This window comes from Balaenoptera physalus (genome assembly GCF_965194825.1).
Source record: "Balaenoptera physalus genome assembly, chromosome: 7".
Classification (NCBI taxonomy): domain Eukaryota; kingdom Metazoa; phylum Chordata; class Mammalia; order Artiodactyla; family Balaenopteridae; genus Balaenoptera; species Balaenoptera physalus.
This window is the reverse complement of record NC_138886.1, coordinates 98,715,120-98,743,081: the sequence shown is the minus strand read 5'-3', so window position 1 is coordinate 98,743,081 and position 27,962 is coordinate 98,715,120. Positions and strand designations below refer to the sequence as shown.

At 39.4% G+C, this 27,962-nt stretch overlaps 1 protein-coding gene across 6 annotated transcripts; it reads right to left on the bottom strand.

The window, feature by feature from the left end:
• Nucleotides 1-7,205: 7,205 nt before the first annotated feature.
• LOC309664265 (V-type proton ATPase subunit B-like) lies at nt 7,206-24,208 on the bottom strand. Of its 6 annotated transcripts, none has more exons than XM_082469429.1 (13): nt 23,479-24,208; nt 19,083-19,181; nt 17,888-17,981; nt 17,679-17,756; nt 17,069-17,208; nt 16,632-16,733; nt 16,156-16,253; nt 15,383-15,506; nt 13,631-13,781; nt 11,785-11,867; nt 10,405-10,509; nt 9,431-9,560; nt 7,206-7,488 (listed from the first exon to the last, which is right to left on the bottom strand). In XM_082469429.1, the coding sequence occupies exons 3-11, from the start codon at nt 17,892-17,894 to the stop codon at nt 10,468-10,470; spliced, it is 825 nt and encodes a 274-aa protein (XP_082325555.1). In that variant the 5' UTR covers nt 17,895-17,981; nt 19,083-19,181; nt 23,479-24,208; the 3' UTR covers nt 7,206-7,488; nt 9,431-9,560; nt 10,405-10,467. The 6 variants fall into 6 exon arrangements, with proteins under 6 accessions (XP_082325555.1, XP_082325556.1, XP_082325558.1 ...); XM_082469430.1 differs by lacking the exon at nt 23,479-24,208 and adding an exon at nt 19,818-20,434; XM_082469432.1 differs by lacking the exon at nt 11,785-11,867.
• Nucleotides 24,209-27,962: the final 3,754 nt, after the last annotated feature.

The window sequence follows — 27,962 nt, the reverse complement described above, 5'->3', positions numbered from 1 at the left end:
TCCCAACCACTGTGCCACCAGGGAAGTCCCAATTCCTCTCTCTTTAAACATAAAGTGATTGGACTTAAAGCAGTGCTTAAAGTTTACTGGTACTCTAATCCTTGTTCAAAATTGCTCTGTGGCATAAGCCACAGTGCAGTGAATTGTTGACACCTCCAAATCCCAGGGAGGCCCCTGAGTGCTCTCTCAGGAGGAAATTGAGGTCAGGTGTATCTGATGGCCTGTGTGCTCTCTGTGCTCCTGGTGATATGTGGGGGCTTTCAGGTGAGTGCAGTGGGTAGACTCATGGACTCTTAGTCTTGGCTGAGGGAGACAGCACTGTTGGGTTTATGTTTCCACATTTGCCTCCTTTTGTGTTGCCTTTCTCCCAGTTGCATTTAGCCTGATGAGAGGGAAGGAGGAGATGTCGGTAGCTGGGCAGGTGGTTCTCCAGGAGCAAATGTCAGGGACGGTTGCGTGGGCAAGATCCCTAGGCCCCGTCCTGGCAATCTTGCTGTGCACTGAGCAGTCCAGATGAATCGGGTCCTTGACCAGAAGTCCATGAAACTTTTGGCAATCTGGGCAAAATTGGGGATCTGAGGATGGGCTCAGAAATTTCAGCAAGGATTTGGTGGTATCTTACCCTCGGGCTGTTTAAGAGCCCCTGGTTTTGAATGGCATGAAGCACCAGAGAGCCTTTGATCACATTCTATACAGCTGTCCTGTGTGTGGCCCTCCAGCAGCAAACCTTCTCTGCTGTGACCTCAGGGCAGGCCCCATCCCCCCCGGCCCGAGGCTCCTGCCCTGTGAAACATGAGGGTGTAACACAGGCTGCTTGTCAGTGCTTGGCTCCTGGCTTGCCTGACGCAAAGTATGGAGTATCTGTTCACCTTGTGTTGGTGCCTTTCCCAGAATCAATGGGCTCACAGCCCAGACATTTATGCTGAGTCTGGGGGCAGCTGTGCCCTGAGAAGCCATGTCTTGTCACTTGGCCCAGGGAGCACCTCCTCAACGGACCACACTTATCATATGGGCCTCCTGCTCTTGTGCCCTCTTGTTTTGTTCTGAGGCAGGTGGTTGTGATGGCCAGTACTGTGGGGTCTTGTGATCTCAGAGCAGACACTGGAGGCTGACTGACCCCACAGAGGTGGACAAGGATGTGGGCTCAGGCGATGGGTCCTTTCTTGGGTTTCTGCCTCTCCTCCCTGACTCCTGACCCTTGCTCTCAAAAGCTCACCTTTCTGTTGTAGTTGCCTCACCAGGGGGCAGTGACGGGCTTTGCCCCGCTGAACTATACCCTCGGGGTAGGTGGCCACAGCCTGGCTTGTCACACACTGGGGAAATCCTACACTGGGGAAGTCAGGATTGTGCCTTGCTGGGCTTGGAACCCAGGTAGAAAGGTAGATGGTGTGGGTCTGAGGGACTGATGCCCCAGCCCCAGGGCAGGTGACTTCTCCTGGGAGAGGTTGCCCATGGCCCCCTTTGGCCCCTCAACCCTGCAGAGGTGCCGATACACGCCCCCTGCAGGCCACAGCCTCTGTGCATAGGATCTGCCCCAGTATCACATGAGAAGCCGGGCCCAGGAGCCTCGCTCTCTCTGAGAGCAGCTGGTCATCCCACACTGAGGGGCGTCTTCTCGGACACAGGGCACATAGCTGACCTGTAACTGACATATGGACTCTTCCCTGGGCTTCACCCCTTAATTTACCTCCATTCTTGTCTCCTGTCTCACGGCCCCTGCCTTTTCCCCCAGACACCGGAGATCTCCAGGCTTGGGTGGAGTATGGCATGTTGTCAAGCTCAGTGGTGTCCACCTCACCAGCCCACTGGAATCAAGCCCCAGGGAGCCTTTGAGAGAGCAAGACCAAGGACTTTAAGAAGACTACGGTTAATGTTAAGGAGCAGAGATTGTAAGATGAGGAATTTCACTAGTGTTTTTCAATCCGTAAGAAGAAGGAAATAGAAATTGCAGAATTGAAACTTGCACAGACATCAAGAAATAATAGTTTACAGGCCTCAAGAAATAATAGTTTAACAAATGCCCCATTCACAGAATCAAGGAAATGAGCACCATCCACAGGGTGTGCAAAGGAGGTGCCTAATCCCAGGAGCAGCATGGCCACGGCTCGGCTGAGAGCGAGGCATGTGCTGGGCAAGCTTTTGTATGTAATGTTCACCAAAGGGAACCTTGGCCAGTGATACCAGGGAAAGGCTATCATGGTGAAGGCCCACTCATCTCCACCACCCTCAACTTGAATCAAAGTATTGGCTGAAGAAACAGACTTGACAGACACTTTGGCCACCTGGCCTGGGTTCTCCCTACAAAATGTCATGTTCCTCCAAGAACAGGGCAAGGAGTCACAGTTGTCCGAATCACAGACGGCATATCTTAACGGTACAGCTATTACAAATTTGCACCTTTGTTTGAAGGGAATTGTTAAGTGGTGGGTAGGGAGTGATGTGTTCCAGGGAGGATTTGGGCCCTCTGGCTTGCAGGTGACCCTCTTATCAGACAGGGCAATTCTGCCAATAACTCATCACTGCCTTCATTCCTCAGGTGGTAGGGATACAAAGGGATTAAAAGGGGTGCGGGCAGAGGACAGCCCTCACTGACAGCACAGAGCCATCACCTACTGTCTCCTCAACTCCTCTGCCCATATAGCCACCGAGGGTGCCAGCTTCTTGCTTTCACAGCAGCTGTTGATAGCACACCATCATCCAAGGAGTTCTTGAGCACCAACTTTGCACTACTCAGCAGCATAATGGAGAAATCAAGGATGGTCCATGGAAATAGCTAAGGGTCTTGTTTTAGGGCAAATGAGCTTATTCTGCAATATGTGCTTCTTAGTTAATTGGGGTTCGAATGTCCTTTCTTGTATGAAATGATGTTGATAATGTTTGAAAAATAAAAGGTTGGCCACCCCATGAGAAACTATGCTTTTATCTGAGTGGGGTTGGGGAGCAAGAGGGAGTAATGAAAATTTTGGTTGTTGAAGTAGTGACAGGGCAGGGCTAACTTGTTCAAAACTGCCTCCCTGCAGGAGGAAGGCCGGCCTTCCTCAAGACTTCATGGACACTACCCATAGCCAGGGCTTAAGGCTGTCATAGCTGGTGACTCAGCCATGGGCCTACTGAGCAATACAGCTGCAACCGCAGCTTGGCTCAGCCCTGACCAGCAGGAGAGAGGCTGGGCCTCCCTCAGCCTGAGTGCTCGTTCCATGGAGAGGGACTGGACCTGGGTCCTGTGTGCCCCAGTGCTGGTCCTAGTTCCTGCCCACACGGGACCTGGGCTTCCCTGATTCTGCAATATAAACACCAGAGCCCAAAGTTTGGGTCCCTCTCCTGGACCCTGGATCCCTACTGGATCCCTGTGTGCTGGCCCAGAACAAAGTGTGCAGTGGGGACCCACAAACTCCCCACTATTCCTGTGACTGTGAACTGCCCCTGATAAACATGGCTCCAGCAGCCAGGGTTACATATTTTTAGGGAACTCTCTTATGGTTACAAGTGCAAAAGACTGAGAACTACTATGTAAAACTAATATTTGAAAACTTCACTCCAGTGATATTTGAAGAACCTCTATAAAATAACTAAACAAACACAATCGCATTTTATTCCACTGTGTCCACAGTCTAAGCTTTAAATTGTATAAAAATGAGAACAAGAAGTAGAATGCCTCCAAACATTTGGAAATTAAGATGCACACTTCTAAATAATCCATGGTTAAAGAGGAATTTCAAGGAAAAATTTTAACATAAATAGAACTGAGTGAAAATGAAAATACAACACATAAAATGTGGAAGGATCCAGATAAAACACTATTAAGAGGGAAACGAATGGCACTAAATGCTTATAATAGAAAAGAGGGAAGGTCTCAGATCAATAATCTAAGCTTTCACACACGGAAACGGGAAAAAAATTGCACAATAAAATCAACACATGAAGAAGGAAGCAAATAACAATACACTCTGATCAAATGGAGTCTATTCTCGGAACACAAGCTTGGTTTACTATTCAAAAATCATCAGCGTAATTTGCCATATTAATAGATTGAAGAAGAAAATCTACATGGCCACATCAATTAATGAAGAAAAAGCGCATTTGATGAACTTCAACACACATTCATGTCAGAAACTCTCAGAAATCAAGGAATAGAAGGGCTCTACTTCAACCCAGTAAAGAATATCTACAAAAAACCGACAGTGAACATCATACTTAATGGTGAGAGAATGAATGTTTTCCTCCTAAATTCAAAAGAAGGTCAGAATGTCCTCTTTCATCTCTCCTTTTCAACTTAGTACTGTAGGTACTAGCCAGTGCAACATGGCAAGAAAAAGAAAGAAAGACACACAGATTAGAAAGGAAGAAATATTACTGTCCATACTCATGGATAGCATGACTGTCTGCATAGAAAATCCCAAGAAATCTCTAAGAAGCAATTAATAAGTGGCAATTATTTTAACAAAGTCTCAGGATACAAGATCAACACAAAAACATTAGTCATATTTCCAAATATTAACAATGAACAACTGGAAACCAAAACTAAAAACACAATGCCGGGGCTTCCCTGGTGGCGCAGTGGTTGAGAATCTGCCTGCCAATGCAGGGGACACGGGTTTGAGCCCTGGTCTGGGAAGATCCCACATGCCGTGGAGCGACTAGGCCCGTGAGCCACAACTACTGAGCCTGTGCGTCTGGAGCCTGTGCTCTGCAACAAGAGAGGCCGCGACAGTGAGAGGCCCGCACACCGCGATGAAGAGTGGCCCCCACTCGCCACAACTAGAGAAAGCCGTCGCACAGAAACGAAGACCCAACACAGACAAAAATAAAAAAAGAAAAATTAAAAAAAAAAAACAACACAATGCCATACACAATGCTTCCAAAACATGAAATATTTGATTATAAATATTTTAATAGAGGATCTGTATGATACAACCAAACAAGACCTAAATCAATGGAGAGACATATCGCATTCATGGATTGGAAGACTCAACATAATAAAAGGTCAACTTCCAACAGAATTTTTTTGTCAACATGGACAAGCTTATTCTAAAATGTATGAACAAAAGGTAAAGGCAAAGGAACCAGAATAAGTAAAACAATTTTGAGAAAGCAGAATATAGTTAGAGGATATTAAGACCTACTGTAAAGCTATAAGTAAGACAGTGTGGTATTGGTGGAAGGATAGATACATAGTTCAATGAATAGGATAGAGAATACAGAAATAGACACATGCCAATACAACAAACTGTTTTTTTTTTTACATAAGTTAAAAAGTGATATAAAAAGCAAAATCTCTAGTCCTTATAAAAACCCTAAAAGGAACACAAATCTGTTAAATGACTAAGCAAGACCATACAGTTAGTGGCAGCACCAGAATCAGAACACAGGTCTACCTACTCTTGCTATGACTGAGCCTCTTCTATTAAATGTCACTCTGAGTTGAAGAGGGGAAAGAAATGGGAGACCACCGTGATGCCACATCCCTGTGCTTTAACCAGTATGTTTTCTTTATATACTGGACCATCTATTTCAGGTTTTATTTGAAGCAAGTTTTGGCTTGCTTCAGTATGTATTTCATTTTCCATTTATTACCCTCTTTCATTCATGGCAGACAGGCTCTAGAGGTCCTGAGAATGTCTGAAACAAAGAGTGCTATAAAACACCTTAGTAACTCTCGAAAATGCTAAGTGGACCCTGAATCAAAACTTCAAGTTTCAGAGAACTTACAGCCACTAGCGATCTGCAAAACAAACAAATAAACAAACAAACAACCCCACACCCTAGCAACTCTCAACCTTGGATCAAACTATAATATGTTGGAAGAGGTATTACTGAAAAGAGCTTGAAAGGGCAGCCTAAAAGGCAGAGAGTACAGAACATGGGCCATGTCCCTGTAAAGGTGACATGGTTCATAATATTGTGAATCAAGGGGCTGGTTCACAATACTGGTTATGATGTTCAAAACTGTCAATCAAAGAGAGGTGCATTATTATATATTTGCTTGTTGCTATTGCTTTTCTGATTAGAAGATACAGAGTCACTTTAGGTAACTTCCATTTAATTTAATATTTATCTTCATTTTATATCCAGGTCACATTTTCTACATCAAAATATAATCATGCTGACTCCCCCCACCCCCTACACCCTCAGAGAAAAAAAGTGAAGAACTTTACACAACTTGAAAGAAAGATGGAATGCACAGAGAAGTTGCTACTGCACCCAAGTAACAAAGAACACAGAGAGACCAAACAGTAGACATGTCAGAAGTGCACAGAAGACAGCTCAGGGCGCGCAGCAGGAAGGAGGAGGAATTAAAAGACTAAAGCTTTTAAATGCTATCACTTGTGCCACAAGATTACCCTGAAAAGGCAGATAGGTCAGAAAGCAGGACCAAATAGGGGATTTTCCAAAGGCTGCTATCTAACAGAGTTTCAAATATCCATAGATTATATATATATATATAAAAGATTCCATACACAGAAGAGCTTTCTCTTCCCCACCTTGCCTTTAGCATCTGGTCAACACTTTAGAAACTTAAAACCACTGTTAGCATATCCGAATGTAGAACCGATATAGGTTTTTTCTTTCTTAAAAAATTGTATCCCAACTCTTTCCAACCAAGAATTCTATTAATTATTTTCATTATGATTCCTCTGCATGGAAACCCAGTAAGGGATCATCAAGACAGGGCATCTCACTACTATCAGATCAATGCCAGTTGGGCAAAAGCTGCATGATTCTGTGTTACTCAGAGGGAGGGAGAAAAGTAAGACACAGGAGTTGAAACGTATCCGCACCAAAGAGGAAAAGGAAACTCCTTTTCTAACCTATTCATTAAATAGGAAACAGCAGGTGGACAGGAAAAGCCATCTGCTTAGAGCAGACCCAGAGGCACACCAAAGTCTAAAAACAAGCTCTCAGGAAAGCGTCTCGGCTCGGAGAGGAAGCGTCTTTCAGACCCTATCTTGTCCCTAGTTTGGAGATCAAAGCATTGTAACTTCAGATAGTGATACTCTGGAGGGGGTGGACAGGGAAGGTCTGAGAGACCCAAATAATGAGGACACTAGGCAGCTAACTACACCACTACGTACAAATACACACATCAGTAAGAAAACCTCACCTCCAACCCTCAGCTACTTTAAACAAAGCACTGCAGTTCCAGGTTTTCGGAACAGGGGATATTTTAAAGTCTGTTAGCAGTTTAAAACATTGCAACACTGGCACAATATGTTACCTATTCTTTGTTTTTAATTACAGGGTAACACAGTAAACTCCAACACAAAGGTGGGGATGGGGGAGTGCAAAAGGAATAAAGAAAACAGAACCAGTATTTCACAAGAGCATCGAGCCAGTGATGAAGTAGCAGCTAATGCTTTGCAGAGTCTCGAGGGTAGAATTCGCTCAAGGTGCTCTGAGGGATTCTCTTCAGCATTTCTTTGGGGAAGATTCGGAGCAGTTGCCAGCCAATGTCCAAAGTCTCATAGACAGTGCGGTTTTCGTAAGGACCTTACAAAAAATTGAGATTAGATGAATAAAGGCCAAGTACTTCCAACTTATCAGCGTTATTCAAAATTTATTGTTATGGGTCTAGCACTGTGAGCATGAAGTATAAAAAAGAGATACAAAGCAGTCAGGTCTCCCAGGACTGGATGTGACCAAATGTGGAAATGAGGGTCTAGACAGTAAGTACCCCTGGGAATCAGAGAAAAGGGAGAAAGCCCGCAGGCGAGACGTTGGGCGCGTGCGTGCGTGCGTGCGTGTGTGTGTTTAACAACGGGTGGGATCTAAAAACACTCCACGGAATAATGGAAAGTAGACCCAGAGTTTTGTCCAGAGAGTAGTGAGAAAAGCAGTTTCCCAGCAACACAGGCTGACCTGAAGGAGGCTAGTACAGATACTTAGAAGGCCTTAAATGCCAATGAAGCACCTGAATAGGTCCACGTGAAAGTTTTCAAACTTGCTATTGCTATTATTATTTTTAATAGCAGAATCATTCTTATCCTGCAAATAAATCTCATTTTTTAACTAAGGAGTTAGAGTGGCTAGAGTTCTGCATTCTTTTCTCGACCAGAATAATTTTTATCTTTTTAAGATATTAAGGTTCTGCATAAATTTTTTTTTTTTTTTTTTTTTTTTAGAAAACCCAACAATCATATGTTCTGGGGATTTTAATGGTACTTAAAAAATGTATCACACAAATAGAAAAGTGCACAAATCCTAAGTGTGCAGCTGATGCATTATTCCAAAATAAACACATCGTTTGTAAGTATCACTGAGGTCAAAAATAGAATTTACCAGCATTAGCAGGGGTGGTAGGGAAGAGAACAAACAAAACAGCTTGAAAGCCCTACACATGCTATGTAATAAAAACCATTATAGACTTTTTAACAGAAGGACAATCAATAAAATTAATACTAAATTTACCCCGGCAATGGCACATAGAGAGTCAGGGAGACTGGTGAAGATGCTGGCACTAACGGCCAAGGATGATGGGACAAAGGTCTGGACTAGGTCTTGGGACACAAAGAGTGGTCAGAGATCAGCAGCTTCAACATCGCCCAGGAACTTGTCAAAATACAGGCTCTCTGGCCCCACCCACACCTACCGAATCACAATCTGCACTTCAACAAGATCCCTGGTAGATTCAAAAGCATATTCAACTTTGAGAAACACTGGCCTAAGTTTTTTTAATAGGAATGAAAAGAGAACAGGATAAGATGTTTCAAAGGAGAACAATGGAAATTAGCAAATATTTGATGACTGGAGAATAAATGAAGAGGGTTAAGAATGCCCAATTCCTGAGCTTGGGCTAACTAGGGTAATGGTCATGCCAGAGGTAGACAGAAATTGAAAAGGGAATTGCTAGGCAGGTGGTCAGTTGGGAAAAGACTTTGGTTCTCACCACGCTGAGCCAGAGAGGATGGTGGCATAAACACAGGCTTCCTAGCTGGAGATGTGGGATTAGAGCTTCAGAAAGAGGGTCAAGGCTCATACATAGCAAGTTAGTCATCAGCATAGGGGAAAAAAACACAGAAAGAACAGGTAATTAAGCCTTTGGGAACATTAACAATTAAGAAGCAGGAAGATAAGAAATCAGGAGGATGAAAACAGAGGGACTGGGAAAGTCCAAAACCCCCAAAGCCAGAGGAGAGCATTGCAGAGAGGTTAAGAGCGAGGAGAAGTGGCAATGGAGGTAGGAGAGCAGAAGGCCGGTTGTAAGGAAGATAAAAAATAAGACAGAAGCTAAATAAATGGATAAAGAAATTGAAGGTAGAGGGGAAGGAACCAGAGGGCTAAGAACGAAGACATGGCAGGCGGCTGGAAGAACCTCTTCTCTAATCAGAAGGAAAATTGTATGGAGACCAATGTAAATTCTCTCAGACTAGGAAAGAAGTCCTCAAAACTACATATGATGCTGTTTCTATTCATAGGAAAATAGTAATCTTACCCTGAGCAATGAAGTTCCTCCCAAACTTCTGCAGAAATTCCAAGTAAAGCACATCATCTGAGGTAAGGGCTTCTTCTCCAACTACGGCTTTCATGGCCTGCACATCCTTACCAATAGCATAGCATGCATACTAAAGAGAAAAAAGGTTTACACGAACCTTTATAAATGGTAACGGTACTCTGGGCATTGTAAGTGTATTGCTGTAGCTATCTTCACAGTATTTCACATTATTTCCAAACATAATTCACATATGCAAGTATTGGAAAGACTTTATTATACAGCAGTCTCACTAAGGAAGGAGTCTTCAGGCATGCAATACATAGACATTACTAACACTCTACAAAAAATACACTCCCTCAATATATCAATGAGCTTCCATTTTGTAGGGCATTTAAAAATCACAACTTACACAATAGGAGAAATCCATCTCTAAATTCTATTCAAAAAAAAAATATCTGTGTTATCAGTAGGTTTATTTGTCATTTCTACTTTAAGGTCAAATGTATTTTTCTTTAATTATGCTTGGTATACAATCTCAGGACTATAGAAACCAAGGATTTCATAGAATATACACAGCTGTATCCCTTAGCGTTCTGGTGATTGCCTAATATGTTAAACAAAAAATTAGTTAGAATAGTCTTTCAGAAATACTCTATAATAAAGGTTACTAATAAAAATTTAATCGTCTTATGCCTTTTTTATTTAAAAACTACCTCATACAGCATTAGAGGTGGGTTTCAAGCATGTGATCTTTAATCTTTGTCATGAGCAGTTATCCTTATGAAAAAGACTGTTTGGCTCTAATGAATGTTTCTGTATTCCAGTATTCTATATTATATATTCTATATTAAAATTCTACTTTGATGGGGGGAGAAGAAAAGTGATATGGAAGAAAGACAAGAGGTATAAGACAGCAGCATGAACTGAGAAAGTATTCATTTCTTTAAACACAATCCTGGAGAAAACATACGTACCAGCTGGTTAGATACATCGGCGTGATCCTTTCTGGTCATACCTTCTCCAGTAGCAGACTTCATTCACTGAGACAACGAGGGCAGCACATTAATAGGCGGGTAAATCTTGGGTAAAAGGGGAAGGGGGAAAATATTATATTTAAGTACAAAATTCAAGCTTTACTGGTAGTAAAGGAGGATTTTGAAACTCATTTTTATTGCTTAAATTGCATAAAACTGCTACATTTGTTTCCTAGGTGATTCCTAATATCTCTTCCTGGTAAGAAAAGGAAGTCAGAAACATTTTACAGGTTAAGATTTCTTTTTGAGAATCAAATCCAAAAAGTAAAATCTACAAAACAGTACAAGAGTCTATTAAAAAACTGAATTTTCAACATCTGCCTACAATAGCAAATCCAAATGGTCTTCTGAACTCTGACTCATAAAATCACACATAAAAAGATTAACAAGAATTTCACCTAAAAGCTGGTATCAGAAGCTGGCATCTACTAAAGAACCGATAAAAAATCTGTTTTTGATTATTCAGTCATAAAAAAGAATGAAATCTTGCTGTTTGCAACATCATGGATGGACCTTTAGGGCACTATGCTAAGTGAAATAAGCCAGACAGAAAAAGATAAATACCATATAATCTCACATATATGGGACCTTAAAAAACAAACAAAAAAATGTCAAGCTCACGGATAGAGAACAGACTGGTGGCTGCCTGAGGCAGGGGATGAGTGAGCCAAATGTGTGAGGGAGGTTAAAAGGTACAAACTTCCAGTTATCAAATGAGTAAGTCATGGGGATGGAACTTTCACAGCATGGTGACTATGTACGTTAATAATACTGTATTGCATACTTAAAGGTAGCTAGAAGAGTGGCTCTTCAAAATTCTCATCACAAGAAAAAAAGTGTTGCAACTATGTGAGGTGGTGGATGTTAAGTGGACTTATTGTGGTGATCACTCTGCAACATATACAAACATCAAATCATGACATTGTACACCTGCGACCAATGTAATGTTACGTCAATTATACCTCAATTAAAAACATTTTAACAATAAAAGACAAAGAAGAAACTGAAAAATCTGTTCTTGTATTAATAACAAAAGTGGTAGATTATACCGTTATGGAACAGAAGACCCAAAAAAGTTCTTTGAACAACTCACTCCATTTTAAGGCATAATAAAGAAAGTGGAAATTTAATTCTTAATTCTGGCACTCTTTTCCACACCAGGATTTTAGTATTACAGAAATGACAATTTTATAGCCATATTAAAAACAATTCAATTTGATATTTTCTAAATAAATAATTCCTAAGAGTAAAGTCAGAGTCACTAAAGAATAACTGAAGAATAGATCTGTAGGCTTAGAGCATCATTCAACTCTCAAATACCTGTCTGTTGTGTAGCTGTCTGTCCACATAGATCTGCCCCTCTGTAATATATCCAGTCAAGTCAGGGATGGGGTGAGTGATATCTACCAGAGAAAGACACCTGATGTTAGTTAAAGTGTCCATCTCATATAAACAAAACCACAGGAAGTCAATCTGCACTACTTAAAACAGTGCTATAGAAAATAGTTTCCTGTGATGATGGAAAAGTGCTTTATCTGTGCTGTCCAATATGGCAGCCACTGGTCAAATGTGGCTACTGAACATGTGAAATGTGGCTAATGTGACTGAAAAACTTTATTTCAAGCTTTATCTGATTTTAATAAACTTTAGAACTTAAACAGCCAAATGTGGCTAGAGGTTACCGTATTGGCCAGTCTCACTTATTTGGTTGCAGCACAGTTAGACATGTGTTGGCACAAGTTAAATTAGCTATCTTCATAAAAAGTACTATTTCTCCTAGTTATGCTCTCTCTCCCCCAAATATAAAGTTCCATTTTAAACACAAAGTTCATTTGGAGAGATTTGCCAATTTGATGTACACTGAGAGAACATTCTCAGTCCATAAGCTATCCCAGAGGGATACACAACATTTCAACATGGAAAATACGGAGAGGCTCAACAAGTTAAGCAACACTACACAGGCAGCACCACGCAGGTCCTACAGAGCAAGACATCTCTAAGTCTGTTAAATTACAGAGAGTAATTTTGTAGCTACTTCCTTGGAACAAATCATTTTCATATCAGAGGTAGTATTCAGACTGCCTGGGTTTTTTTGTTTTGTTTTTTTTTTAATTTATTAATTTATTTACTTTTGGCTGTGTTGGGTCTTCGTTGCTGCACAACGGCTTTCACTTGTTGCGGTGAGTGGGCTTCTTGTGGTGGCTTCTCTTGTTGTGGAGCACAGGCTCTAGGCATGCGGGCTTCAGTAGTTGTGGCGCACGGGCTCAGTAGTTGTGGCGCACAGGCTTAGTTGCTCTGCAGCATGTGGGATCTTCCCGGACCAGGGCTGGAACCCGTGTCCCCTGCATTGGCAGGCGGATTCTTAACCACTGTGCCACCAGGGAAGCCCCTGCCTGGGTTCTAAAGCCGCCACTTCCTAACTGTGACACTGTACCTCCCTGTGCCTCACACGAGAGCATCTAAAAAGTCGCTATGAAGATCAAATGAGTCAAAACTTACAAAACACTTAGAACAGTGCTCAGTTATAATGAGTTATTACTGTTTCTGAAAATAGTTTGAAAAAGTGTTTTTAAAAGACTGAGATAAAGACAAAAAGACACTAACATAAGGGGAATGCTGCAAGTCTCACCCGGGAGCTGCTGGGCATACCTCCAGGCAGGCACTGCACTGTGCACTTACACACACATGATAAAACCAAGTAATTTTTAGCAAGTCTTTGATGATCGTTCTATCTCTAGAGTCTCGTGGCATTTACCATTTGTGCTCCGTATCTGGCACTTTGGCTACCTTAAATTACTGATGCACAGACATTTAAAAAATATCCAACTAGAATGAGAGGCTTACATTAAGTAGAGCCCATACATTTTTTTTAAAAATTCGTTTCTTTCATCTAGACCAGTGTCCTGCAAATAGTAGACACTAAATACTAGCTAATAAATAAAAATTAAAAATTAAAATTACAAGAAAATTTTTCTACAAAAGAATAATAATTATGGGTAGTTTTGAAATGAAAAATTTTATTAGAAACAAATCACTAGGTAAGGTAAACTTCTGGAGGATAAACTCTCAAAAGAATTTCAACTCAAAAAGATAGATGGTCTTCTCTCTTCAAATCAAAGTCCTTACAACGATTAGGGATGCTATAATCCAAAGACCCAAAATTTACCATCGTTAGGCATGGTGAGAATAGGAATTTGAGTAATAGAGCCATTTCTACCTTCCACTCTACCAGCGCGTTCATATAGTGTGGCTAAATCTGTATACATGTAACCTGGGAAACCTCGTCGACCAGGAACCTCTTCCCTGGCTGCTGAAACCTGACAGTGAGTCAAGGAGAACTGTATCACATACCAGAAAATGAAAATTAAAGCTTGGTTAGAAAACATTTGTTTGAACATGCCAAATTACAAAGTTGGAAATATCATCTTATTCGTTTTAAATATCACCTCTAGAAACGATTTAGAAAAATCTAGCGACATAAATTCAGATTATTCTGCAACAAAAATGTTGACAATTGGGGACCAGAAGTTTTTTTGCTAAAATCATACTGCCATAACACAAATCTTCAAGTAGCTGGCTAGAAGAAAATCTGCTTGCAATTTTATAAATCAAAGGTAGTACATTTTAAAACTAAGAGAACAGTCTCAGTTCACAAGGTTTCCTTCATGTTATGGATCTTGCCAGATTTACATAAGCTAATCCTGTAAAGATCAAAAGGGAAGGAAATACATATATCAGAAATCATCTGATGCACTTTACATACATTATTTAATTTAATCCTCACAACAACCCTATGAGGAAGTTAATGTTATTAACCCCAACTTACAACCGCAATCAAGGGCCAGATGATTTCCCTGGATCACCGCACAAGACAAGAATAGTAATAAATGGTCTTTCTCTTAGAGACATGCACACTAGAATATATGCATACATTTTAATCTACAGCCGACAAGAACTGTGAGTCATTAAGCCCAACTTCTAACCGCTACTTTGGTTCCTCCAAGAGTATGCTCCAGCAGTGCTACTCAAAGCGTGGCCTGCCTGCAGACCAGCTTTTATCAACGTGAAAGGAGATAATGCAGAAAGCAAGATAAACATATAGAAAACTTTAGTGGCAATTTGATAGAATAATTGTCTGTCGAATCTAATAATACTAATAAAAGGGTTTGTAAATTGTTTTTTTTTTTAATTTTCACTTTTCTAATACTTATTTTTACTGCCTTTTAGAAAAGTATCTGTGATGGATGGGAGAAAAGAAGTCCTTCGATGAAAAAGCACTGTAGCCGAGTGAGATATGATGATGGATCTTAGGGAATCTTAAGCTAGATATTTATAAAGCCTGTCTCTTCAAAAGTCTTCTTCCCTTTTTTGCACACTTAAAAGAGCAAGTCACGCAAAATTTCAGTAACTTGCATTAGAACAAACACCCCACACTTCTGGATGGTAACTGCTAGAATCTTATATTGTTTCTAAATAATCACTGAGTTTTCTAAAGGAAAAAAAAGTTCTGAAGAGGGTTCTGCCACAGTATAGTCTTTACTTATGTAAATAAATAAAAACTTACATCATTAAAAATGGAATTCTTGAAAAGGGCTAAAAACTGACAGTCTGGACAGAGACAGAACTACCTGGGAGAGTAACTGATTAAATAGCTTGCATCATTTACTCTCTCTAAGAATCCAGTCTTAACCAATGGAGACAGTGAGAGTATGATAAATAGGCTAATAATTTAAATCTCGTCCTCTAATCATTTCAACTAGGTTGACAAAAGTAATATTTTCTTTTCTGATTAATTAAGGTATTCTACTAATATATGAGCAATGCATTTTAAAAAACATGATTTAAAAAAAAATGAAAACTTGCAGAGGGACAAGATAACCCTGACAAGATAATCCATTTTAATTAAGAAAAAAATTACCTCTCGAAGTGCTTCAGCATAAGAACTCATGTCTGTTAGGATAACCAATACATGTTTCTCACACTGATAGGCCAGGGAGTCGGCCGTGGTTAGAGCCAAGCGAGGAGTGATAATTCGCTCAATACTGAAATGAAACATTAAGTCCTACGTCACTCAAACAAAAAGGCCAAAAAAAACACAAAATGATTCCAGAAATAATAGTACAGTCTCCCTTTTAAAGTTTCACATAAATTGAGGAAGGTTAAGCAATTATTACTTTAAAAGTTCTTAAGTAAGGCAGAGTTCTTTTATGCATTTACATAATAAGAATTACTTAGTGCTACACAGCTAAATTGATTTATTTGATAAATGCCCCATAATTTCTCAGAACTATATAGTTCTCAAAACTGAGCAAGAAAGGAAGAGAGAGAGAAGGAGAAAGGGATGAAAGAAGTAGGGGCCAGATTTTGCAGGTAAGAGGAAAAGGTCATTTATTGAGTATGGACTGTGTGCTAGGTAACGTACACTATTATCTCATTTCATATGCACAACAACTCTGTGAGACAAGTATTATTTATCACATTTTATGAAAGAAGACACTGAGCTTCACAGCCTAAGTGACTTACCCAAAACCAAATAACTTGCAAGAAGCAGAGCTGGAATTTAAATACGGTTATCTCATACCTAGGCCTGTGCAGCTTTCACTCTAATGTTCTACCTCCTTAGTGTAAGGTGACATTTTTGACCAGAAGGCTGCATGAATAGGGGGAAAACAGCTCTATTTGTTTACTTACGTTGGGTCGTTAGCCAAGTTCAAAAAGAGGCAGACGTTGTCCATTGAGCCATTTTCTTCAAAGTCAGGTTTGAAGAACTGGGCAGTTTCCATGTTTACCTAAATGGCAATGACTTCATCAGTGCTGGGAGAAGAAAAATTCTCAATATTTCTTTCTTTCTTCCCCCCCCCCCCCAATATTTATTTCTGATGAAGGCCAAGCTATAGATCTGCACTGCTCCTTCTTTTAAAGGTTCAAGTACCCCCAAAACGTTCACAAAAGCCAACAGAGTAAACAGCTTGCTTTGGGCACAAAGGGAATTATTTTTACATTCCACAGTCAAATGCTAAATACTAATCCATGGTTTGCCCAAAATGCCAACTTGCAACTTCTCTGCCTAGAGATAAATCGAATAATATATGTGTAGTTTTCTACATTGTTCTAAGAACACAAGCACTTTTACATTTCATACTAAAACAGAAAAAGATAATACTTACACCCATAGCAGCAAATACAATCGCAAAATTTTCCTCACTGTAGTCCACTACATCTTTGGATTTTTTTACCAAACCAGCCTGGCGACAGATTTGAGCTGCAATCTGATGAGGAGTACAAAAGAACCAAGTTAAAATCTAAAATAATAGTTCTACAACAAAATAACTTTTACCCTAAACTTTGGGGAACTGTAATCATGAATGAAACTGGGTTGTCTTAAAGGGCTTTACCCAATGAAACTATTTTGTAATTTTTGCAGATTCCTAAGAGTAAGCAAGAAGTCAGATATGTGTAGATAAAGAGTCAATGTAATTGGATTATATAAACAGTAACATTGGGCATTTACCTTGAAAATCCTATATTTGGTTTCTCACTAAGAGTGAAGCACTCGGAAATTCTTTCTCCTTAAATTTCATACCAAACAGATTCTAGGTCTCACCGCATTGTGCGGTAAGCCAGCAGCAGAGAAGATAGGAATTTTCTGCCCCCTAGCAATACTGTTCATGCCATCTATGGCCGAAATGCCGGTCTGAATCATCTCCTCTGGATAGATCCGACACTGAGGATTGATTGGCTGGCCTAATGCATTTCCAAAAGGGAAAATTTTAATATGTCTCTACATTAAGACTACAACCATATAAAGCATATAAAGCATTTCTTTCTACTCTTAAAAAATCAGTTATTTTTGAAATCTGAAACTGTTTAAATATTCTTTTCCATTAATCTTTTGTAGATTCACAAATTATATGGTAGTAAAGTGAAATGTAATGTATAGCAAATAAGAGAGAAATCCTAATTTCAAAGCCAGTATGGCTTTTACATCTCAGATATATCCTGGTGATATTTTACAATAAATAAAATATAAAAATTTAAGATAACCTCAAGGAAAAATAAATTTATTAAATAATAAACAAAACATAATTAATCAAACATGGAGTATGTTGGTTATCTACTTAAAGTATCATAAAAATCACCCTTTCTCTGACAAAGGTATAAGATAGGTAGATGCTATTTTCCCCAAAACACAGAAACCCATTTTCTGTCCCTACCCATGATATCAAGGAAGTCTTCAGCCAGTACAACAGGACCTCTGTCGATGGGTTTTCCTGAGCCACTGAATACCCGACCTGGTAAACAGTAACGAGACAGTACAGAGTGGACAATGACTCAAATCTTCACAATCTTTAAAAAGACTTCCTGCAAAGACGTTAAAAAGGAAGCAGATCTCTGCTCAGCATGAATAATAATATCCGTTTACCAAGCATATCCTCAGACACTGGCGTTCGGAGAATATCCCCAGTAAACTCACAGGATGTCTTCTTGGCATCTATACCTGAAGTCCCTTCAAATACCTATCAAGAGAGAAAAGTAAACAGAAGGGTAAAGGAAATTTAGATCATAAGCGCTTAAGATTTATTTGTCAGCCCTTATAAAGTAAAATACATCAACGTATATACTACTTGTAGCCTCATGACTGAAGACGTGTTCATGGTGGACGACGAACCAAACTGTCAACCTCTGACCCAGAGTCATGCCTGCAGCCAAATCCATCAAGCAAGCTAAGAATGGTTTTTACATTTTTAAAGGGTTGTTTTTTAAAAAAAAAGGAAAAGAAAGCATAAGAACATGCATCAGAGACCTTAGGCACAACCCTCACAAAGTCTAAAAAATTTACTATCTGGCCCCTTACAGAAATTCTGCTGACCTCTGCTCTAGATTACTTTTTAGGGCAATATGTTATTTGAGAAAACTGGCACTTCCTATAATCAGTAACATTAAAAACTAGGAATTATCAGAGACAATTTAAAGGAGTAGACTCAGATCTCATTTTGGTTTCAGCCCATAAGCTCTGAATTCTACTTTTCATCTCTCCCCTTCTATGTGACTGTTTCATTTTATCCATTAAAAAAATTTTTTTAAAAAGCCATTTTACCAGTGGAGCTATTGGGCTAGAATGGATATTGGTGGCTGGCATTTAGCAAGAAAACATGAAAAAATACTTTTCTTCTCTCACAGCCAGTAAACAGTCGGGTCCCTGGCTTAAGATTTTTCACCTTCATGATGGTGCAAAAGCAATACACATCTGGTAGAAACCGTACTTCAGAAAAATCACATGAGAAAAAAAAAAATCACATGAGATATTTAACATTTTATTATAAAATAGGCTTTGTGTTATATGGTTTTGTGCAATCGTATGCTAATATAAGTGTTCTGGGCACCTTTAATGTAATCTAAGCTAAGCTATGATGTTCGGTAGTTTCTGTGTACTAAATGCATTTTCAACTTACGATATTTTCAGCTTATGATGGGTTTATCAAGATGTCACCCCACCTATAAGTTGATGAAGATCTGTATACTTATGTGATAATTACTAAAAAGGACTATTGGTGTTTCTTATGTTTGTTGTGATCAGAAAAACGTTCAACTGGCCAGGTTTTGAAAGCGATGCTTACCTGAACCACTGCTTTGGAACCACTAACTTCTAGAACTTGCCCACTCCTCTTCGTGCCATCAGGTAGTGTTAAGTGCACAATCTCAGCATATCTGGGAAACTAAATAGGAAAAAAATAAAGGCTCAATAACCAACATTTTAAAAGCTCCTCAAAATACTCTATATGCTCTCTGTCTTTCACAGCACGTATGCACATGCAGACCCCACACCTCCCCGAAGCACACAGGTATACATCCGGAGTTTAGAATATCCTCAGGTAGTGTAAGTCCTTAGAACACTGATCACTGGCACATATACTGGCAAACACAGCATAAGGTACAGAGAGAAGGATCTTAAATCTATGAAACCACGGCAATTAAATTCTTTCCTTCTGTGTGTATGTTTTTAAGCTTTGAGACTACAGAAAGTTAAAAAACTATGTTCCCACTACTCAGAAATGATGTTTTCTTCTGGGCTGTGTAGTCATCTTGTGCCTTGGGAGGACAGGAATAAAATGCAACTGAACAATAAAATAATTACTATTATAATAAATAATGCTAATATTCCCTCCTCAATCTAATTCTCCTAACCAGAAATGTATTCCTCTAATCCATTTTTAATATTTTAAATTGCATGTTTCCAAAAATATACTGTAGTGTTTCACTTACCTAAATGGCAACATACTAAATGTATCATCCTGCAACTCGTTTTTTTCCCACTTCACCGTATGTTTTGGATCTGTCATAGTCATATTTACCTTATTTGATTAACAGAATCTTTTGAAAAATGCATCACTACGTTGTGTGATGTGAAGGAAAACATCTGCCAATGCATCTGTGAATCAACACTGACCGTAGGACACTTGATTCTGGAGATGCTAATATGAATAAATGGGCATCTAGAACCAATGTTAGAACAGATATAGCTAAAATAAAATCAAGTGACACTACATTTTATTCAGCTGTTCTACCACTGGTGTTCAAGGCTGTTCCAAATTTAAACTACTACAAACATGCTGCAATGAACATTCTCACATGTGGGCCCAAGTTTCCCTAAGGTAGCTGGTTCCGTAGTGGTGGGCTATAGGCTGTGTCCATTGTTATGTGAAATTACTCTGCAAAGGAACCTTTTACTTTACAAACTCCCTAGTAGGATAGGAAAGTATCTTTTCCCTACATCTTTGCCAATCTTACATTATTAAACTTTAATTTTTACCATTTTGATAAAATAAAAAATAGTATCTTTCAATTTGCATTTTCCTGATTCTACTAATATTGAGCATCTTTTCATGTTTACTGACAATTCAGACTTCATTTCCTATAATGGCCTTATTAATAATATCTTTTCCTCGCTTTTCAACTACATCTGCTTCTTCTTATTCACTTTTAGGTAAGTTTCATAGATTCTGGATATCAATCCTTTTGTGAACATCTGCTCCCAGTCTTCCTTGTCTTTTAATTTTGTTTATGGTATCCTATCATACAGAAGTTTTTGCAATAAAATGACTTGTTTTCCTTTATGATTTGTGTCTTTTGTGTAGGAAAACCTTCCAATCTGAAGTCATAAAAATGGCCTTCTATACTGTCTTCTAATAGGTTTTTCATGTTTTGGTCTTTAATCCATCTGGATTTATTTTTGGTATGTAATTTTATTTTTCTCATTTTTATCTTTATTTTTCATACAGGAAGCCAAATACCCCAACAATATTTACGGAGTAGCACAAATGTAATTTGTGCTACAAGTAGCACGACTTGTAATGTAGCCTTTATCATTTACCAAGTCAAATTCTCAGGTGTGAGGAGAGTTGGTTTTAAGAATTTTAACTTTGCTCCACTGAACTATCTGCTTACTCCCTCACCAAATCTTTATTCTTACTGTATTTCTAACTGATTTTGTTACCTGGAGAGAATCAACATCTTTTCTATTCTGAGTCTTTCCATTCATGAATGTGGAATCTCCAGTTATTTGAAGTCTTCTTTTATGTCTTTCAACAAAGTTTCACAGTTTTTTGTAAAAAGTTCCTAATTAGTCTAGTAGTTACTTCTGGCATACAAAACACTACTGATTTCTATAGACATCCTCTGTATCCGGCAACACTGTTTTACACCATTGTTTCTAATAGTTTGTCCACTGAATGACTTGTGTTTTCTGTTTAGTTAATCATACCGCCGAGAAATGCTGACAGCTGTGCCTCTTCCTTGTGATCCCTTCTCCCCGCAGCACTGATCAGGGGCCAAGCGCAGAGACAGAACACAGACGGACAGCGGTGCTGACAACAGCGGTCCTCACCTTGGTCCTGATTTAAATGGGAAGGTTGCTAGGGGCTCTCCTTAAGTACGCTGTTTGCTGTAGGTTATGGTGGAGATCCTTAAAGAGGTTTTAAACGTTTGTTCTAGCCCATATTTCTAAGACCACCTTCTTCTTTTGTTTTGTTTTGTTTTTTAGAAACAAGTAATTTTATCAGGTACATACTCCGTATTTACTGAGAAGAGCATAAGCTTTTCTAGCTTAATCTATGAATGACCTGAATTATACTGACATTCGCTAATATCAGATCATCTTTGTATTACTGGGATAAATTCTACTTTGTCATAATTCTGTTGAGTTTTTAAAGTGTATTTTTGCTAATATCCAATACATGAGAACATTTTTATTAAGAATTTTGGAATCTGTGCTTGTAAATGAGACTAGCTACATTGTTTCTTTTCTGATACTAGCCTTTGTCTGGTTTGGGAATCAAAGATGTGCTACCTTCAGAAAATGAGTTGGACAGCAGTCTCCATCATCATCTATTCTGATACAATTTGTATAAAATTATCTATTTCTTGATCCTATGTGTATGTTTTAAGTTAAAAACAGGAGCCAAAAACTAAAAACAAACAAAAAACACTCTAAATCTGGTGGTATAAAGCCATTCTTACAACTACATAAACTTTATTTACCAGTTTTTCCTCAGCTGGAGTTATACCCCAAACAAACATTCAATAAAACTTTTTCAGCTTTCTTAAAATTACTTCCCCCAAGATGTTTTCTAAGTCCTTCCCATTATTGACTCTCATAGCATCCTGCACTCACCCTTCATAGCACTTACCAATTAGACACTTACGTATTTGTATTGTGTATTTTTGGTGCTGAGTTCAGCGCTTAACATAGTTGAAGCATGAATATTTTTAACTGTTTTTGAAAACATATTTACTAATATAAAAGCTCCATATTTTTAAAATATGAGTCAACAATTTTATCCAATAAAAAGTATATAAAAAAGAAGAAATAAAGGATAAAAAAGCAAATAATGCTTTCAATACTTCCCACAAAAATAAAAGTGTATGCTTCATCCTTTCACAAAATATTAACGGGCTCCTGCCTAAACCCTGTACAACTTGTATACTGAGGCTTTGAATCAAACTGCAGACTAGTATGAAACTGTGGCCAGGAGTAAGCTATATGCTTAATCTTGCAATTAATTTGTATAGGTACCTTGTCATGCACAAAAATATCTTAGAGATAAAGCTGAAGAGACAGTGCACTTTGCCCTTTCCTTTAAGAAATGGTTTTCATTTTATTTTCTGCTTCCAGAGGGGCCACATGCCAAACATACTTCTGCCATTACTTCTCTCCACAAACTCATAACTGTGTACCTTTCCCCCTCATCCACTCCCAACAACAACCAATGCAGAATTACTGTTCTACAGAGCATATTATACAAATTATCTCCTCTGAAGATATTTTAATCACTGAACTCAGGCAGGCGGCTTCACCCAGGGTGAAGTCTATTCAATTATAGACTATATTCTATGCCTCTTTTTCTAAGATAATTCTTATGTATAGGTGTGGCTAAAAAAAAACCCATGTAACTAAAGAGTCTTTCAACAAACTGAATAAGTAAAAACTATTCTCTGCTTTATGGTTTTAGTCACTGTTGAGATAATCTGTTGTTTATTCATTACTTGAATACCAGTGTCAGGCCCTGAAAGACAAAAGTAACATTGTTTACTCACTCAAAGACCTTAAAATTTAGTAGAGAAGACAAAAATGTAACAAGTAGTTAGAACACACAGTAGTCTATGACAAGAGCCACAAGATACAGTATATCTAAATAATATCCTACAAGTCATAAAACACACAAATATTACTGTTGTTTTCCTAATAAACCTGTGAGGTATGATTAACAAACAAATAAAATTTTAAATTTTACAGACAAGGGACTCAAAGCCACAAACAGAATCCACAACAGATCCAGTACTAGAATCCCATCTTCTGACTTCGGACCTAAAATTCTTGTCTCCATATAGCACTGACATTCCGACCAAGGAATGGCTTAAAAGAATCATAACAAAAAACTTAAAGTGTACTAAACAGTACTTAATACTATGCTTTTAACTTCTTAAATGGTTAGGCGATAATGATAGTGGTATTACCTTAACATGATCTAAGATCACTAGTAGACCATTAACTCCCGATACTGTCTTGTATGCTGGAAAGAAACACAAAAAAGTCAGTTCTTGTCAAACAGGACAACAGTCTAAATGACCTCTCTGGTACTACCAAAAAGAACCTCTCTCTACTTTATCGTATCTATTATTATATGGAACACTCAAAAAGTATGAAATTTTTCATTGAATTGATAAAATATGCCTGCATCTGTACAACTTCTCATAATCCCCTTCATCAAACCAAAAACATGTTTAATTCTTACTATAAGTCACATTGTTTCAAGGACCCAGAATACAAAAACAAAGGTAAAGAGGGAGAGTTCCCACAAGAGTTCACAATTTTATATGGAGAAGGGGGAGGTAAGGGCTCTACCAGAGGTGTGCTGAGGGTCTGTGGGAGCACAGGAAAGACCCTGCAATGGTTCTCACTTAGAAGAGAAAAGAAAAAGCTTTACAGAAAAGGTAGCACTTAGCAAAGTAGATAGAGAAGGAGAAGGGAATCCTTAACTTTAAGCAGAAGTGACAAAACTCACAAAAGAAATCTGACAAAATGTAGTCTGTTAAGATAAAATGCCATGATTAAATAGTATCATAAAAACTATGAAAAAAAAAGGAGTTTATGAAGGGGGATGGAATGAAAGGTCAGAGATCATATAAGTATCCTTTAAAAAAAAAAAAAGTCAAACGTTACTGTCATTGTAGAAGCTTTTATTTTCTACTGCATATTATGCCCTAGCAACAAACTACCCAAATCTCTCATTTTAGAAAGGAGGTAGCTGTCATTGAATTGTATCACACCTACATACATGCCGAATATAATGAATGGTAATCAGGTATAAATCAGAACAGTCAGGAAAGTAATTCTAACAATGTCAGAATTAACTAAATTTCATGATCAGAAAAGCTGAAAAAACAAATGAAGTGTTTACAAGACCTAAAATAATGTATAAGAAGCTGTCAACCAACTGGGAATTTTTCACTTGCTTGATTTCTTATGATGTCTTAGACAGAAATTTCTGGCATGAATGTAGACTCCCAAGAATGAGGAAACCATTTAATAACCAGTCTTCAGAATAAACCGGGCTTCAGAATTTAAAAACATAACTTCTTTAGCCAGGAAGCAAGTGCCCTGGTAGAAACACTGAGACAGGGCAGGCGAGCACTGTCACGAACCCTAGTCTTTCATACTGAGGACCTTTAAATCCTCACACTAAATATTTGCTTGAAGACATTTGTAATTGTAATGATCAACAGAGGCTCCTAATTACTTCTTTTTTTTTCAACCTTAGATAAAAAGCAAGTCACAAATTTTAAATGTTAAGTTACTTAAATGGATGGCAATGTAAACAAGTTAATCATGCCTCCAAGATTATTAGAAATATCCCAGTTGTTGGGGCTTCCCTGGTGGCGCAGTGGTTGAGAATCTGCCTGCTAATGCAGGGGACACAGGTTCGAGCCCTGGTCTGGGAAGATCCCACATACCGCGGAGCAACTAGGCCCGTGAGCCACAACTACTGAGGCTGCACGTCTGGAGCCTGTGCTCCGCAACAAGAGAGGCCACGACAGTGAGAGGCCCACGCACCGCGATGAAGAGGGGCCCCGGCTCGCCGCAACTAGAATAAGCCCTCGCACAGAAACGAAGACCCAACACAGCCCAAAAAATAAATAATTAATTAATTACAAATAAATATCCCAGTTGTCATATATTCTGCTACTTTTATGTTAATCCTCCCCATTGTTTTAAAATAATCTAATACTCTTAAAAATAAGTCCTACCCCTAAAACAATTTCTTCATTGTTCTCTTTTATTTTATTTTTATTTTTGGCCTCGCCACACGGTTTGCAGGATCTCAGCTTCCCGACTGGGGATTAAACCCACGCCATGGCAGTGAAAGGGCCAGGCGAGTCCTAACCACTGGACCTCCAGGGAATTCCCTCATTGTTCTCATTTTTAAATAATCCAAATATTTTTTCAATTACTTTCTAAAATTGCTATGTGGATATGCAAAGTGAACTACATTAGAAACATGTTTTCTTTAATTTTTGCCACTTTGATTACTATGTGTCTCGGCATGTTTCTCCTTGGGTTTATCCTGTATGGGACTCTCTGCGCTTCCTGGACTTGGGTGGCTATTTCCTTTCCCATGTTAGGGAAGTTTTCAACTATAATCTCTTCAAATATCTTCTCTGGTCCTTCCTCTCTCTCTTCTCCTTCTGGGACCCCTATAATGCGAATGTTGTTGCGTTTAATGTTGTCCCAGAGGTCTCTTAGGCTGTCTTCATTTCTTTCCATTCTTTTTTCTTTAGTCTGTTCCGCAGCAGTGAATTCCACCATTCTGTCTTCCAGGTCACTTATCCGTTCTTCTGCCTCAGTTATTCTGCTACTGATTCCTTCTAGTGTAGTTTTCATTTCAGTTATTGTATCGGTCATCTCTGTTTGTTTGTTCTTTAATTCTTCTCGGTCTTTGTTAATCATTTCTTGCATCTTCTCAATCTTTGCCTCCATTCTTATTCCGAGGTCCTGGATCATCTTCACTATCATTATTCTGAATTCTTTTTCTGGAAGGTTGCCTATCTCCACTTCATTTAGTTGTTTTTCTGGGGTCTTTTCTTGTTCCTTCATCTGGTATATAGCCCTCTGCCTTTTCATCTTGTCTGTCTTTCTGTAAATGTGGTTTTTGTTCCACTGGCTGTAGGACTGTAGTTTTTCTTGCTTCTGCTGTCTGCCCTCTGGTGGTTGAGGCTATCTAAAGAGGCTTGATGGGAGGCTCTGGTGGTGGGTAGAGCTGACTGTTGCTGTGGCAGACAGAGCTCCGTAAAACTTTAATCCACTTGACTGTTGATGGGTGGGGCTGGGTTCCCTCCTTGTTGGTTGTTTTGCCTGAGGCAACCCAACACTGGAGCCTACCTGGGCTCTTTGGTGGGGCTAATGGCAGACTCTGGGAGGGCCCACGCCAAGGAGTACTTCCCAGAACCTCCTCTGCCAGTGTCCTTGTCCCCACGGTGAAACAGAGCCAGCCCCCACCCCTGCAGGAGACCCTCCAACACTAGCAGGTAGGTCTGGTTCAGTCTCCCCCAGGGTCACTGCTCCTTCCCCTGGGTCCCAATGCGCACACTATTCTGTGTGCGCCCTCCAAGAGTGGGGTCTCTGTTTCCCCCAGTCCTGTCAAAGTCCTGCAATCAATTCCCACTAGGCTTCAAAGTCTGATTCTCTATGAATAACTCCTCCCGTTGCCGGACCCCCAGTTTGGGAAGCCCGACGTGGGGCTCAGAACCTTCACTCCAGTGGGTGGACTTCTGTGGTATAAGTGTTCACCAGTCTGTGAGTCACCCACCCAGCAGTTATGGGATTTGATTGTACTCTGATTGCACCCCTCCTACCGTCTCACTGTGGCTTCTCCTCTGTCCTTGGACATGGGGTATCCTCCTTGGTGAAGTCCAGTGTCTTCCTGTCGATGATTCTCCAGCAGCCAGTTGTGATTCTGGTGTTCTCGCAAGAGGGAGTGAGAGCACGTCCTTCTACTCCGCCATCTTGGTTAATCAATATATATACATATACATACATACCACATCTTTATCCATTCATCTGTCGATGGGCATTTAGGTCGCTCCCATGTCTCGGCTATTGTAAATAGTACTGGTATGAACATTGAGGTGCATGCATCTTTTCGAATTAGAGTTTTTTCTGTATATATGCCCAAGAATGGGATTGCTGGATCATATGGTAACTCTATTTTTAGTATTTTAAGGAACCTCCATATTGTTTTACATAGTGGCTGTACCAATTTACATTCCCACCAGCAGTGTAGGAGGTTTCCCTTTTCTTCAAAACCTTTCCAGCATTTATATTGGTAGACTTTTTAATGATGGCTATTCTGACTGGTGTGAGGTGATTGTAGTTTTGATTTGCATTTCTCTAATAATTCATGATGTTGAGTATCTTTTCATGTGCCTGCTGGCCATCTGTATGTCTTCTTTGGAGAAATATCTAGTTAGATCTGCTGCCCAGTTTTTGATTGGGTTGCTTGTTTTTTTGTTATTGAGTTGTAGGAGCCATTTGTGGATTTTGGAAATTAAGCCCTTGTCAGTCTCATCATTTGCAAATATTTTCTCCCAGTCCATAGCTTGTCTTTTTTGTTCTGTTTATGTTTTCCTTTGCTGTGCAAAAACTTTTAAGTTTGTTTTGTTGTGTTTTAACTTGCACAAGTTCCATCCTCCACTCTCCAGATCCATGGTAGCTTTGAAAACTAACAGCCCCCAATCACAGTGAAAAGCAGCAGCCTGCCAGCCACTGGAAGGATCAGAACAAGTTTGGAGATTTTTCAAAGCTCCATTACCAGAGAATTATCATGACTTGATCTGACCAGTGGTTCCCTGGGAACCCTGCTTTGAGGACTAACTTTATTTGACCTTAGAGCTCAGTGTGAAAAGCCTTCTTTGGGGGTGTTTGTCAAGAACAATTACAGGCA